This window comes from Pygocentrus nattereri, chromosome 21, assembly GCF_015220715.1.
Source record: "Pygocentrus nattereri isolate fPygNat1 chromosome 21, fPygNat1.pri, whole genome shotgun sequence".
NCBI lineage: Eukaryota > Metazoa > Chordata > Actinopteri > Characiformes > Serrasalmidae > Pygocentrus > Pygocentrus nattereri.
In genome coordinates this window covers 7,286,140-7,301,704 of record NC_051231.1, presented here as the reverse complement: position 1 = coordinate 7,301,704, position 15,565 = coordinate 7,286,140, and the positions used below count along the sequence as shown (strand labels likewise).

General features: G+C 39.9%; 1 protein-coding gene across 7 annotated transcripts in view; it reads right to left on the bottom strand.

The window, feature by feature from the left end:
- Positions 1-269: 269 nt before the first annotated feature.
- arhgef3 (Rho guanine nucleotide exchange factor (GEF) 3) overlaps positions 270-15,565 on the bottom strand; it is a 129,099-nt gene continuing 113,803 nt past the window's right edge. For all 7 annotated transcript variants that reach the window (XM_017704867.2, XM_037532464.1, XM_037532465.1 and 4 more), the window contains 7 exons: positions 12,832-12,894; positions 12,167-12,263; positions 11,428-11,504; positions 6,860-7,117; positions 6,179-6,349; positions 3,139-3,325; positions 270-2,387 (listed from right to left, as the gene is read on the bottom strand). In XM_017704867.2, coding sequence (XP_017560356.1) covers positions 2,053-2,387; positions 3,139-3,325; positions 6,179-6,349; positions 6,860-7,117; positions 11,428-11,504; positions 12,167-12,263; positions 12,832-12,894 — 1,188 coding nt within the window. In that variant the 3' untranslated portion in view covers positions 270-2,052. The remainder of the gene's footprint in view (positions 2,388-3,138; positions 3,326-6,178; positions 6,350-6,859; positions 7,118-11,427; positions 11,505-12,166; positions 12,264-12,831; positions 12,895-15,565) is intronic.

The following is a 15,565-nucleotide window of genomic DNA, read 5'->3' as shown; positions in this document are numbered from 1 at the left end:
AGGTTTTGGGTAAGGTTGGGTAAGATTAGGCCTTGAATAAATAATAATACATCTACTTAAAATAAGTAATGTAGCAACAGACCATCTACACAGATATTTACTTCACAGCATTCGGACGCTTCACTACCGCTACTTCACTGATATGTTGTTATTAATAATTGTTTATTAATGATATACAAAGGACCACTCCAAATAAAGTGTTAGCTTTCTTTTATCTTGTCTTAAACAGGATTGCAAAAAACAAACAAAAAAAAACAGAAAAATCTCTATTATGCTTTTAAAATCATTTATTTTGTACTCTCAAGATCACACACTTTCCAACTTTCAATCAGTATAGACGTGCCGTGCTAACACAGTCCAACACAACCTGGTGGCTTTCATATACCCCTCCATATGGCTATAAGAACGCTCTCTGTGACCGAAAACTCTTCAATTCTCTCCATCACCTCAGATCCAACACTCTAAACCCATTTCACTCCTTTACCTCCAGTTATACCACTTCCTTTTTCCATGAGCAACCCGAAAGAGAACACAATAGTTAGGTCAGGTGAAAAATAAGCTATAAATAAACATCCTACTGCATAAATTTCAATACATTTCTTTGAAAAAATAAAGAAAACGAAAAACAATAAAACCATATACTGTTTTTTGGATATTTTTTTATAGAGATTACCTGGCAATGTCGATTCCTTGTGACAATATGAAACAAAACGATGTAAGGGCCTGAAAAGTAAACTTGCACAAGATTAAAACAAACACTTTTTGGCAATGGATTTTTTTTCTCAGTTGCAGCTGTAAAACATGATGCGATACACTGGTTTCAGCACACGCACACAAACACACTCACAACACCCAGTAAAAGATGACTCTGTATGCTGAGCAACATGGCACAGGCTAATCGGACTTTTTACACCAAGTGACAGAGTCTTCTACCACTTTATACGGGTTAATGACGCATGTTCACAAATTCATCTTATGTCTTGATGTTCAACGGGACATTATTTGTAGTTCAAATTTCATATCCAAAACTTCCAAGAGACAGATTACAAGTTTAATGGATTATCTTCCATCTCAGGATACTTTCTTTAATCAAAGTGCTTCACACAATTGGCCTGTTGGATGTGACTCCATTTGCATTGATACATTATCGCAGATTAATGATTACGTGTTCAAACATGTTCTGCCCTTCAGAGGAACAGCACTGGCCACAGCTGGCTCGATTCCTTTCAAGTCAGCTACAGAGGGTGCACATACTTCATTGGTGGTCTCTGCCAGGTGATAGATATACATATACAACATAGCTGTGGCTTATAGAAACACATTTATCAGAAGGCTGCATGGGTTTAGCTTGAGTCTCTCCAGGCCACAGGCCTCGTCCACCTTGCGTCCGTCAGTCTAGCCACAGAGCAGAACTTCAAATCACAGTAGAAACTTCTGTACAACCTGCTGCCACTGAAACACTGTGAGTTGCCCGACTCCCAAACCACTTTCTTGATTGTCAGTGAAAACATTCCGCTGGTCATTTTGTCTGGGTGATTACTGCAGACATAACACACTCAACATATTTACGTGGACATAAATATAATACATCTTTAAATAGAATCTGAATCTTTCCTCTCAGAGGCCACAAGTAGTAGTGCAGTGGAACAGGGAGTGTTGGCAGACAAACTGCTTGGTGTGAAGAGTATGTGATGAAGAGGGGGAATAAACAGGTCAGACAGAGGGCTACCTTTAGTTCACACTCTAAAGTATGACATTTAGACACTTAGTCCTCTTCACCATTTCGTCTGCTGCGGCTTTTTTACAGTCTGAACTGCTACAGAACACACCACAGTTTCATAGAAAGGCACAGGAGATGAAAAAGGAGAAAGAAAAGTGAAAATGCAAAATGAGGTGCAAAAGGAAAGAAGTAAGTGAGACAAGGAACAGAAACAGGTGTGGCTTCTATTTGCTCTGGCTTCCACTGAAGTTCACGGCTTCTCCATGACAATACTGTACAGGTTTTTTTGGTGAGCGGAGATGATAACACAGGTCCATGTTACAGTACGATTTTCACACTTCCACAGGGGTGGCGATCCAGTCTGTGTGCTCCATCAGCGGGCAGTCAGTGGGTGGCTCTGTGGCCTCTGCACCCGCATCACTAGTGTCCATGCTACAGTCCGAGGAGTCGCTGTCGCTTTGGTCCATGCGCTCCTCTGTTTTGTACTGAGAGGGCGTTGTAAGCCCTGAGGGAGACCGCGGACTCCGAGGGGGTTCCGAGCCCACCGCTACTTTAGCTTGCCGGATACAGTTGAGCCACTGCTGCTTGTTGAAGGCGTCGCTGGCTTGGAAGGAGTGGGACTGCAGCTGCCCGGCACTGCGGAACGTCACCCGGAAAAAGTTTTTGGCTGGTTGAAAAGAGAAATGGGGATAAATGTTATGGAGAGTTAAGAAGCCATCTTTATAGAGTAAATCGGTACTTTGGTTCTGAACTCTATCCTGGAGAACATTTTAGAGAAAGGTTCAAACTTATGTTTAATTACAGCTACTAGCATACTGGAGCCACTGATTACAATGGTCAAACAGAGTGAAAACATGGACTGATTGGTGGTATATCATCTCGCAGCACTGGGTCAATGTATTTTGGCAATGACATTTAACTTTGAACTATACAGATGTTACAGTGGCAGTTTAGAGAGGAGTCAAATATACAAAATATTCCTTTTTTCGCTAAATGCAGTTGATCAGCCAACATGTTTGGTTTCTGTATCTTTCGTTTTGCACTGGAGCTAATGTAGCTAACACGTAAAGAAAGCTTATAACTCACCAATTAGCATCCTGCAAACTGTATGCCTAAATTAATACGTTGCCTCAAAACACATCAAGTTGTGTATAATCTCTAAATGACTTGCTTGTTTTAACTGTTTGGCAGATTCCATATTATCCTAGTTGGCCTTAGATTTAACTTTGTATTATTTGTTTATTACCCTAATCAGTTTTAACTTTAATTTTTATTTACTCAATTTATAATAATATAGCATGCAGTACAGGGCCAGAAACCATATAAGCATATTACCGTCATAGCATCCAGAGCAAAACTAAGCCAAGGACAAGACTTAATATCAGAGTTTCTGAGGACCAAACAGATCAGACACTCACTCCTCTCTGTGTTGCTGAAGGCTCCTCTGATGGAGCCCCCAAGGCGAATCTCTCCATCATGCAAGTCTTCCCACTCCAGGTCCCGCACAGGTATGGGCTGCCTGTAGAGCTGGTACCACAGCTGCTCACTGTGGGTGATGGCCCGTGTAATCACCAACACGTCCTGGAACAGGAACACGTGTAGCTTCTGCAAAGAGCCAGAGAAAAAGAGAAGGGGAGGTTTGTTATTGAAGGGCAAAAAAAAATTTAGAAAGTCATTTTATATCAAACTAATCTTGCCTTACTGGAAGTTTACTGTGTCTGGCTGAAGTACAAGCTTTGAAAAGACCCATTAGTTGGAGAAGGTTTAACAGCTACAGCTTTAATGTGAATAGCAGGAGCAGCGAATTGAGTCAAACGGCAAACAAAAGATAAAGAGATTATTTAAAACACCTCTCTCATACATTTTCTCACCAGCAAACATTCCTTGGGATTACCACAGCTATTTAAATTAATGTCTACAAGAGAATAATGCATTCCCCTAAGCCTTGCAGCACTCAGTGGAAGCTGTTCAATAAATATTTTAAAAGTGTGTGATGCTGGCATGTTATGTAACATGCAAGTTGACAACGAAGCACCGAGAGGTGGATTTGTCTACTTTCTATATTTCCATTTTGAGGATTACACTTTAGGCTATTTTTGCCCATTTGGATTCCATAGGCTTCCTGTGTAACATACTGAATTAAGAGGGAAACTCTGATGCTTGTCCAAGAAAGGAGGTGGCCTTGTGTGGGTGCTTCAGAGTGTTTAGTTGAAGGAAACTGATACTCATACTGGTGAAAAAAGTGGACAGGCTAAAAGCAAACCTTACTTGCCCCCCTGAACTCTAACTGCCACTCGCTTCTGTCTCTAACTCCGATTCAGTTAGGCGTCAATCTAAAGATTCTGATTTAACCTTCACTCATTTCACAAAACCAAAACTTTTAAATGAGTTGTGTCTGAGCAAAGTAAAAGTAAAATACCGCTATTGTGCCGGATTTAGCACTCCGGTTCACAAGCCCAATGTTATGTTTCAGTTCTCCTTCATGCAACATGAAAGGCAAAGTTGCTTTGTCTGCTTCGTGACTGCACTTGATTAACAGCTTTCAAGATGAGTGAAGTGAATTATTCAGGTCAAAATAATGCAGGCCAGTCTTTAACCATGTCGTGCACCATGTGACTGCAGAACTGCACGGCTACGGCTCCGAAAACGTTAAAGAGATCCTTTGTATCAAATACACAGCAGAACATGAGTGACAGACAGCAGATGCAAAGAGGTATTTTTTGTTTGTGCATAGCTGGTGTAAACACTCTAAACAGAAATTGGATTACATGGTGAATGTGGGGGAATTTGCCTATGACAAACATAAGCCGTGGTCACATTCCTCTTTGTTCAGGTTTTACAATGTGAGCTTTCCCTTAGGGGAATGGCTGAACTAGGCCCATTTCTCTTAGGGAGAGCTGCTTTGTCTAAGATGAGAACAGACAGGCTCATCCCCAGATGTAACTTTATAGCTGTGCCCTCAAGTGCTGTTTGTGCCTCACCTCTGGTCTGCCTCACAGCTATTTATGTAATGTTATAAGAGCAAAGGCCACATCCAGGGATTTGGAGGAATGTGTCTCGGCTTTGAGCTTAATCTGTGACAGTGGTTATGGGTCGCACTTTTTCTGAAAACCTCTCTTTCTGCATCCTCTATGGTTTTTACACTTGTAATAGTGAGCAGGGCTATAGTTGTTTTGGTGGGGTGGGGGTGCTTTTGTGCATTTTTAGGTCAAAAATACATTCACACAAACACACATCATTTGCAGGAAAACCAGTAGAAAAGCAGACCAAGCAGCAAAATTGCCCTAAATATGTAAAGTAAACCACTTATTTCGGGTTACTAAGGCTAAGCTTGGGGTTAGGTTTAAAGTTAGACTAATTTTAGAAATATTACATATACAGTCTTAAGCAAAAGAATACTCCTAATCCAAAGGCATGTTTAGTTGATATCCTAAGTTAAAACAAGTTGACATGTCCTCTACAGGGAACCATATCAAATAGAAGCACACAATTTCTATTTTCTTTTTTTGTTTCTATTTGAGTTTTAAATATTGGCCAAAAAACCCCCCAAAATTTGTCATAACGTCTGTAAAAGCTACATTTTATGTTTATATTTTATTTTATACCCAATTTGTTAAATGCAGCAAATAAGCAGTAATTATGTATTAAAATGTGCAGAAGTGTGTTCTCTCTAGAGGATGTGTTAACTTATTTTCACTTAGGACAGGGGTGGGGGAACTCCACTAATATTGCTGCACAGTTTGGTAAGCTTTCTTGCTCAAGCACACCTGACTTGACTCTTTAGTTAATTACCAGGTTTAATTAATGCACTAGAGCAGGGAAATTGCAAAACTGTGCTAGACTCTCTTAACTCCACACAGGAAAACACAATTTGACCAGCAGCATCCACATTTTTTTACGTCCTTATATATCATCATTGCCCAGGAAACATCATGTATATCCAAAAATGGGAACTTTACAGAAGAGGGCAAAACTTTATTATAATGAGATTCAGTTACTTTTCTATTGGTCCGTTCATCTTGACATTTTCACACAGTGTAAAGGACAGCTACTGCATTCAAATGGTACAGAAATATAAATACTGAACATTGCTTTTTTTGGACAGTGATATACGATCTATCAGTATAGGTATAGTATCATTAATAAGGCTGTTAAAGGTGATGCACTAAATTATTAATGTCACTCATTAATTTATTCCATTAGCACATATTCCTAGCTGGACTCTCCAAAATGTGAAAAGCAGCTGCTCACTCATTGTTTACTGCCCTCTCATTCAAATACAGCTTTCAAACAACATTTACAGTAACACTTCAGCACATTTGGAAGACTGTGCGGGACAGTGATCATGGGAGACCTACGGATAAACCAACAAGCAGCTAAATGTTCCCAAGTTGTGACACTGTACAAAAACAAATCTTTGTGTGAATGTGTGTATATGTTTGTGTATAAAATACTCACAGCTCCTCTGTTGTTCTTCAGCTCTCCGTGGCAGCTGAGAATGCGCGAGCTGTCGATCAGCATGTCCCTCTGGCTCTCTTCCAGGTAGAGCAGACGCTCTTTATAGTAGCGGCATTCTGACTCGCCTGTCTGAGTGTTAATCTCAGCCACAATGCTCTGGATCATGTTGATCTGAGAGGGAGAACAACTTGGGTAAGCCTTAAAAAGAGCCACTAAACAGAACGCAAATCATTTTTACTACTAACAGAACACAATGAAACGAAGTCTAAGGATCTGTATGTAGTTCCAGAATTCAGTTCTTCATGCTCAGAACTACATAATAAGGCCCAACATCTCATGTTCGAGCATCATGTTCATTAACATATAAACAAGCAGCTTATAAATATCCATTTTTGATGATACAGACGAATGTGTGCACTCTTAACATTAGTCAATATTACTTGCTTAACGACTGGTAAGGCCCTTCTACAATAACTTGCATAATAGTTTCACAGTGATTACTGAATCAGATAAGTTACTAAATAACACATCTCAAGATTGATAACTGAGTAATAAGCTCAGGGTTTAAGGGGTTCTCCAGAATGTATCACTGTATATTGTCCAATTCACAAAACAACGCATGTTTAGAATATGAGAACTGTCGCAATAGTGAACAGTCACTAATGCTGTGGTTGTACGTACTGCCTCGTCCAGATGTTGGCGGTCCGGGTGGTCATTGGGCGTGTGTTTGAGGATCTCCCGTAGCAGAAGTGGGTACTTGACCAGCCGGCTACGCGGGATGTCTAGAAAGTTCCACAGGTCCAACTTACGGCTGAAGGGCGACTCCAAGCAGCGCTGCAAGAAGTCGTGCACTCTATGATCCTGCTTTTTATGGTCCAGCAAGGCTTTGGCTGCCACCTGGTTACTGCAGTAGCTATTGTAAGAGTCCAGACAGGGCAGCTGCAAACAAAGGAGAGCAGAATGAGCAACATACACATTAATAGTCATAAATAGCTTTAAAAGACTTCTTAATTGGACCGACAAGGAATGTTCATATGTGTAACTTTCATATTTAAATTTTGATTTTAATCAGGTTTAACCAAATCTTAATGACACATCTCTGCTTTCTAGCCATCAAATTTTACTTGTTCACACAGTGTAATTACAATTTAAAGGAACTAGTTACAGAATATTGCAGTCTCTATTGGCTGCATTTGTAGAATATAGTCAGTTACCACAGACAATAATTTAACTGAATTTCCCTGTACTAAGTAGAAGCCAATGAACAGTTCAATTACATGTGCATTGAGTCAACATAAATATAGGGAAATGTATCAAAAATGATTGTCTGTGGCAAATCAACCGTGTGCTGCAGATACGGCAGATGGAGACTAGGTTGAAAATCGCCGGTCCATCGCTTCAAAAGACACAAAGCCCTTTCACCAGAAAGCCCCAAAACACGTGCAACTACCCTGCAGCTAAGCTTGAGCCTGACAGCACTAACAAATTTGCTCCCTTCTATAAGCCCAGGCCTGTCTCTTACAGAACTCTGAAAAATGCTACAAGTCACTGTAAGCAGGTAATAACCAGAGACCAGCACTCAAAAAATGCCTTCAGCTGACTTCAAATCTGTCAGGGTTATGGGAACAGCTGTACATTCCTAGAGCAGGTAAAGAGAGAAGGAGGAGGCTGTCAAAAACACTATTCATCAATATGAGTGATGGATGTTCTCTCTGGAAGAAGGGGCCATCTTCCAAAAGTGCATTAAATGATTTACAGAGTGAAGAGTCACATTTTCATGTGGTTCAGAAACAAAAACTGTTTTATGTGTTTTAGTTCTTCTCAGTAATCAAAAAATATTTCTTTTGAGGTATGCGAGTATGTAGGAAGTGATTCATCCAACCTGGGCCAAAGCCAGGTTAGACTCAGATTACAATATAATCAAATACGCACGTGTATTTAAATGACAAGGGATTGAATATCATATAAATGTCAGAAATGTGCCTTAACTGTGAATTTTTGAGAAACTGCTTCTAAAATCCTATAAAAACAAGCTGGAGAAGTTCCTCTTTCTTCAGACCATTCTCTGGCTTTTTTAAAAAGTGAGGCAGCACTGAGACATGTTTATAGGGTTATGCAATCTCCACTTGATGGATTTGCACAGAGCGAAGGTTCAGTGGAAGAAACTTATTTAGGATGGACGAAGTCTGAAATAAACAGTCTGATGAGCACCCACTGTCCTCTTCTGGCCAGCATTGTTCCGTCATGGTGCCTTTAGAGTAAACAGGAAAAGACGTGCAGGACAGCACTATCCATTTTTCAATAAAAACTAGCTGAAGAAATGGACACAGCAATAAATTGCAACCCATTTTGGAGGTTTAATCCAAAAAGGTTGAGAACCGGAAAAGGTCTGAGAAATGCGGCTATTTACAGGTTCTACACTAAAGAAGAGAAGGGTAATTTCACAGCAAGGTTTCAATACACTCCAAAGCAAAATTTTGGATGGCTACTCTTACTGGTTCTAGTTAAGCACTGTGCAATGCTTTTCTGCATAATTTGCAAGTTTTATATAAAACAGAATATGACCACAAGTAAATCTGTTTAAGTATAGTCTGAGACAAGTTGCGCAATGCAACTTATTGGGGTATAACCTTCCATTACTTGTTAGGTACACTAGCCGTGTAGATCCAATGTTAAACTGAAGGAGCAAACTTCATATATTGGCTGATTTCTCACTAAACGACGGGCTTTAAGGTATTTCTTGAGGTTTATCTTCCTCATTCAGAATCTGGTGGCACACATCTGCTTCTTTTAGTTCACAGTCATCAGAAAAATCTGTGGGCCGGTAGGCCATCTTCACTGGACCGAACACAACTCGGGCCCCCACCAGGGGTCAAAGGGTCAGATAGCTTAGGGTTGCTGTACTCACTTTTCAGTGACCTCTCTTCTAAAAGAAGTTCACACACCACCTCATAAAAGAACTGTGTGTGTCTGAGTGAGAGTTGTGGCTCTCCAGCATCTGAAGTGATGTTGTTCTTTGCCCTCAGAGGGGTTTTGGCTCTGTGAGTTGCTCTGCCCACCACATGTATAGCATATTTACTAGGCAAAGAAAAATGTCAGCGGTACAGAAATGGATTGGTCACTGACATGGACAAATTCAACCACTTTCAGCCTAACTCATATTCTGACATGTCATCCAGACAAGCAATACATGAACCACCTAAACTATAGGCTTACTGTTTAGTTACTATACTTAAAAGCTATTATTTGGCAATTGTTATAAATAATTCTGTGTCTACTGTGAGAGTAATATGCAGGTTATGTAGCTATGAAAAAGAGGAACTGAAGTGTGGACCCGAATATGGGTCCTTGTTTAATAGGGAATTCCAGTAATTTGTCGTGCAGTTCATAAATCCACATAAATCCAACATAAATCCAGCCATTCCACTTACAATCTAAAACCCCCAGTGAACCTACATCTGTTTTCTGAATGTTTATATGTCATGTAGTGATGTTAAAATGGTAGTAAATCAAAATCAGGAAAAAATAGTTTTCTATGAGAATTGTGCCAACTCACAGCACTGTACATTTTCAACATGTCTTTTAGGCTAAATACTTAAAACAACGTCTCATGAAACAATGACTCAGAAATCAGGCAGTGTGTTTGCAACCATTTCACAAAGTATCGTTTAAACTCTTCGGATGTCTGGTTCCTATCACCACCACTCTGAACAATTCTTGGTTAGTTTCTCTAGAGCCGCCCACTGTTTTCAAACTACTGTGAATGACTTTGTTTACATCTAAACCACTTAACTATGCAAAAATAGGATAAAAATGGTGGAATCTATTTTCATTTCTTAAACCAGCCAGAAACATTAACTGGAAGCTCTTTGTACCTTTCCAAAGCAGTCACACATTCATTTCTATCAGTCCCATTTTATTTTCGTGACCCCCTATAGTTTATCTACAAGTGTTAAAAAACTACCTACACAAACTCAGTTATCAACCAAAGGGTAGATTTAAAATTAAAGCTAATATTTAGGGTTAAGGACCGAGGTTATTTAGAGCTTATGGAAAAGATTAATGTAAGCAGAATGACAATGTCTGAAATAAGACTCGATCAAATTAATCTGCTCCTGCCTTGTTTTAATGCTATTTCGTTTAATTTTCTTAAATGGAGTCCTATGAGAATAAAAGAATGGAGTGCTTCACCGCATCATCGACAGGTCTGAGAAGCTTTGCCACCTAGACACTGCTGATCTGCCTAGCATCTTCTGGACTAAAAAAAGGAAGCACGAAAGTGACGAGCTTGCTGTTTAATGTCCACAACCAGCACAGCAGAGCGAAGAGAAAAAGCCAATGGGTTTGTCCCACAGCACACACAAATGCAAACAGACCCCTATCTCCTCCGCCTCGCGGTGCCCTGAACAGGAACATTCGACAGGACAGAGCTGTCAAGTGAGATTAATAGAGTGGCGCTCTGAAAGCAGAGACCACCCCCCTGGCTCTCATCCTTTTAACCCCACAGAGAGAGCAGGGCTTGTTTGAAATAGCTGTTATCAGCAACTTTTTAGGTTACTAGTTAAAAGGACATCAGAGGATTATATTGCTTAGACATCCTGGATGATATGTAAACTTACATGAACCTTGTGGCAGGGTGTCAATGCTTTTACATGGATATTGTACAACGTACACCATTGATTCGTACTCCAAGTTCCTAATGATGTCTTGATAAGGCTGCATAAAAAAGTGCTAAAAAATCCCCACTTCTATCCTCCCCCACACTCACCGCTTGGAGATGTTTCCACTCCTCCACATCAACACCAAGCCAAATAACTCCTTACTACAACCACGATTCTGCCTGTACCAAGTGCAACTGCAGGCTTTTTGAAAAGTGTGGGTGGCCAACAGACAGGGAGATGACCGAGTTTGTGTCTGTTTGTGAAAGTTTTAGTTGTAGAGACTCCCTACTTTTTAAGGGAATAGTTCAAAATTTACACAATTTTTCCCTTACATGTTTGGTTTTTGAATGTTTTGAGGCACAAAGCTAAGGTGGCGAACAAGCAGCAGGAGCTTATAAGCAAACTATGCTGTTAAGTCATCTCAAGTAGACTTGCATGTGTGGTTTCTGACAATGTATGGCACAAAATTGTCTATAAAAATGGCCAAATGTATATGAAATTCAGCCTTGAATTTTAGCCTACTTTTAGCTAGGCAACAGCTTTTTGACCATTTTAATAGATAACAGGAGAAGGAAGCATGCATCTTACCCAGTCTACTAAAATGTGGCCCACATGATCTGTAGACCCATCTGGTTTCCTGGCCTGTCGGAGTCGACTGAGCAGGTCTACGGAGAGACAAAGAAAGTACATATAAATATAAACATAAACTACTTATAACTGGATTTGTCAGCATCCTCATCACGTCAGAGCACAACAAACTACGCCACTTTCCAAATGGACATGGAAGTTAAAAGAGCAGAGGTGCCTCGGGAATCATATGTATGGGAGCTCTTTAAATTATCGGATGATGAGAAAAAAGCTCAGCACTACATTGGCAATATGAGGTTGTTAGACCATAAAGGCACATCATGTTTAATGAATCATCCTGAGAACCAAAGTCGTGTCACTTTACCATTTCAGGTAAAAAATCTCTAAAATGCAAGTGTATCCGTTCCATTAGAGCATTGTTTTAGCTGCTGGATATAATTTGAACTGCAGTCATAATGAAAGTCTAATGCATGTTTCAATAGCACTTTTTGTGTTATCGGTATCTTAGGACATTTAGGGTCAGGCTAGAAGAACACAGCATTGTATCTCAGATATAAATCGTGTAAATAAATCATGATCTTTCTTCAGAAAAACCTGAACATTCTGCCTGTGTCAAGTAAGCAGACAAGATGGTTGTGAAAAGTAGCACAAAATGTGCAACAGCACAGTACAGTACGAACTTAACACATTACTCTTATAAGGATATTAAGCTGTAGCTGGTAGGAAGGGAAATTCTCACCTTCATGCAGTGGGATGAGAGAGTCCAGGGTGCCGAATATCTGATTGAGCTCATGCTCCGTCATTATGGACAGCTTCAGCATGGGGTCATGGTAGGCCTGCAGTTACATCACACAAATATAAGCCAGACTTCAACCCTGACTCCAGCACTCTGCAGCTGTCCAAGCCAGGACAGAATTTTGTAACCCAAAAGAATACAACCCAAAAAACATCTTGAACTAAGGGTCAGCTTGGGCTTAAGATAAATAGAGCAGGTAATACTAAGGAAAAGGTACTTAATTTGTTTTACAGCCTTTTGCTAGCTTGAACTTCACCCAGACACAATAAAATATGAAAGTGTATTGCCATGTTGGATACAGTAGTAATTTCTGTACGGATAGTACTTGTGTGATTACAAACAGAACAAAACAGTGATGACCGTAAACGCTTAAGAACACTATATATTACAGGCAGACATAAACGTGTCTGTAAGCGCCCTTCATGTGCTGCCCAGCCCCCAAAACGGCCATGAAGTGTGCGATTTCGTGAGTGGAGGGTAATCGGAGCCAGGCTTTCCATGAAGGGGGGGGGGGGGGGGGGGGGGTGTTCTGAGGGGGTACAACTTTGTGTTTACACAGCACATGAAGTGAGGAGGAAAAGTCCACTAATTGGAAAAGCAGAGCTAACCTTCTTAGCCAGCTTGAGGTCTTCAATCAGGTCCTGCTCACCCTGAGACAGCTCAAAGATGGCCTATAAAAAAGAGAGAAGGCAAGGTGGTTAATACAATCTGAAAGTAAATCTAAAAGGAGCCCAAGTTTGTTATGCAGCCAGTGATACAGTACATCTGACTGATTTGTGCAAGTCCACTTTTTGTAAAGTGAAGAATAGTTAAAAACACAGAAAGCTAAATTTAAAACTTCTAAACAAGGTATATAAATATATTGATTGTCAATGTCATAACAAAACCTATAAAAAGTTAAAATCTCAGACAATTATATACATTTTCTGAACTTTAATGTATGTTAGTGTACCCAGGTTTTATTCCAGGTATTTTTCAATTGGTCCATTCATCATGAAATGGTCACACAATGTCTTAGCTCCTATAGGCAAGGCAGCACTTCCATAAACAGCGAGAACGAACAGTAGTCAGCCTTCGGTTTGACTACTATTCTGTTTAAGCTTCTGTTCAGCTTAGTCCAGCTGTTTCAGTGTGCAGGGAAAAACCCTACAGGATCCTCCTTCTTGACCTCTGAAAAGCTTGATATTTCCCTATAGACAGCTGCTCCCTGTTATCCACACCATATCCAAGAGCCTTTGAAGTTGGTGTGGCCACAGAGACGTAGAAACACTCAATTGGGAACCGTAAAGGCTCACTAAATTTTACTAGCGAAAAAACAGTGACTAGTGCTTGGACACTTACAACTGCATCGTTAAGTAAAGGGAATACAAAGGAGCACTGAGCAGAAACCTCCATCAGCCTCCACTCCCACACTACAATAACGGCTCAATTTCAGCCAAATGTGTGCTTTCCATGTGAACTCGCAGGGCATCATTTGTATGGGGATTAGTGAACTGGAAGTCCGTGTCTGCCTGAGGTTTACTGTGGGGCTTGTATGCATTCCCCTACTCCAAATACACTAGATTTGCTTTGGCTTGAGTTTGGAGACTTTCTGAGCCATTCTTTCAGAGCATAGTTAAATAGGTGACACTGCCTGCTGCTCAATTTCCATGAAACCTCAGCTGAACTCTTTACCAGGGCATTGAAAGTTTAAAAGTAGGACTATCACCATCAATTATATTAGTTATTGATTCATATACCAACAATTACAAACTATGCAAAGCCAATCAAAAATATTTTAATGGAAAAAGAAACAAGGAAGTCTTAAAACCCACTTTAAGCCTTTACAAAAAAAAATCCTTTTTTTGTAAAAAGAAAAAAGAAAAAGACTTTATATGAATGGGTCTGGCTCAAAAAGACCAAATACACAATTTACAATAATTATTTTTCCCTTTCCGCTCATTTACGATTTCACATAAAATTTCATAGTGTCTCGGTTAGATACATTTTCATCACAGCAAAATAAGGAGCAGGTGAAAATGTGTAACATGTTAATGCTGCCCATTTAAGCTCATTATTAAATACAATAATTGAAAATCTGCGCTTTATAATGTCCGGATCTAATGCTCTAGCCACAGCTTAACATCCTATTCACGACACAACGATACGATGCAATACAACACACTGCGATGTGATTCAAGACACAAGAATACGTCGTGTCTCTAATAGGTGAAAAACTGATACTTTGACATCAAGATGTGATGACCACAATGTCTTTGCGAAAGAATACCTTTCCCAGCACTGAATCAAATGCAGCAATAACAGCATCATTGACCACTGAAGATCAGTAATCGGCTCCACTGCCCCCAAAGGGAGCTCAGAAACAATCTGTCGACTCATGTAGCGTAGCGGAACACCCTGCCACTCAGTTAAAGTTCAAAAGTAGCAGAATGAATCCACAGTCTCTATTCCCACAGGGCGTCTTTTGTAAGAAGTATTTGGACAAAATGAAGTAGAACTAGAACATGAAAGAGAGTTTCCTTATGTTTAAGCAGCTGTTAAATAACACACTGCTGTAAACACCAGTGTCTCAAATACATATTATGTCCTGTGGCAAGGGATTGTTACCGCCATGATGTCATTTGTAATAGCACACAACACTCAGCTTTCTATTATACAACAGTATTGCAAAGTAAAGGAAAACAGCAAAGCAAAGAAGCCCTAAATACTGTTTCTAACAGCGTTTGTAATGGTGGTAACAATGCTCAAAGCATACACTCACCCTTCTTTCAGAGCGTTGCTGCTCAAAACAACTAAATAAACCACGTTTGTGTGTTTTATCACTGTGGACGATATATTTATTGACCATCAGATCAGTAGAGATATGCGAAGCTACTTGTAAATGATTAGATTTACTTTAACTTTTTAACTTACCATACTGTTTACTAGTTTATCCAAGCTGCTGCCTACATTTTAACAAAAACTTAGACGTGAGCTTTACTTGCACTAAATATGTTGGCATATGTGCAAGCTAACGTTACTGAATCTGAACTTGAGAGCGACTCCATCCTCCATTTAAATAGAGGCAGTCCAGAGGTCAGATTATCTTCACATGCAGAACAGTATGGGGGACACTGCAAGACTAGTTCATTAAAACAAATAAAGTTTTAAATTTATTGGTCTTGCAGTTATTTTCTGGTCAAATAATAGACAATCTGTTTTTTTAATACTGCCAATGTCCTCCACCAAAAACGAGTAAAGTGACCAGTGTTGTTACTTAGCAACCCATTATTAGTGGCAGACTGTTGTCAACAGGGGCAGAATGCGTTTCCACCAATCAGACTGCGTCGAAACTGACCGCTG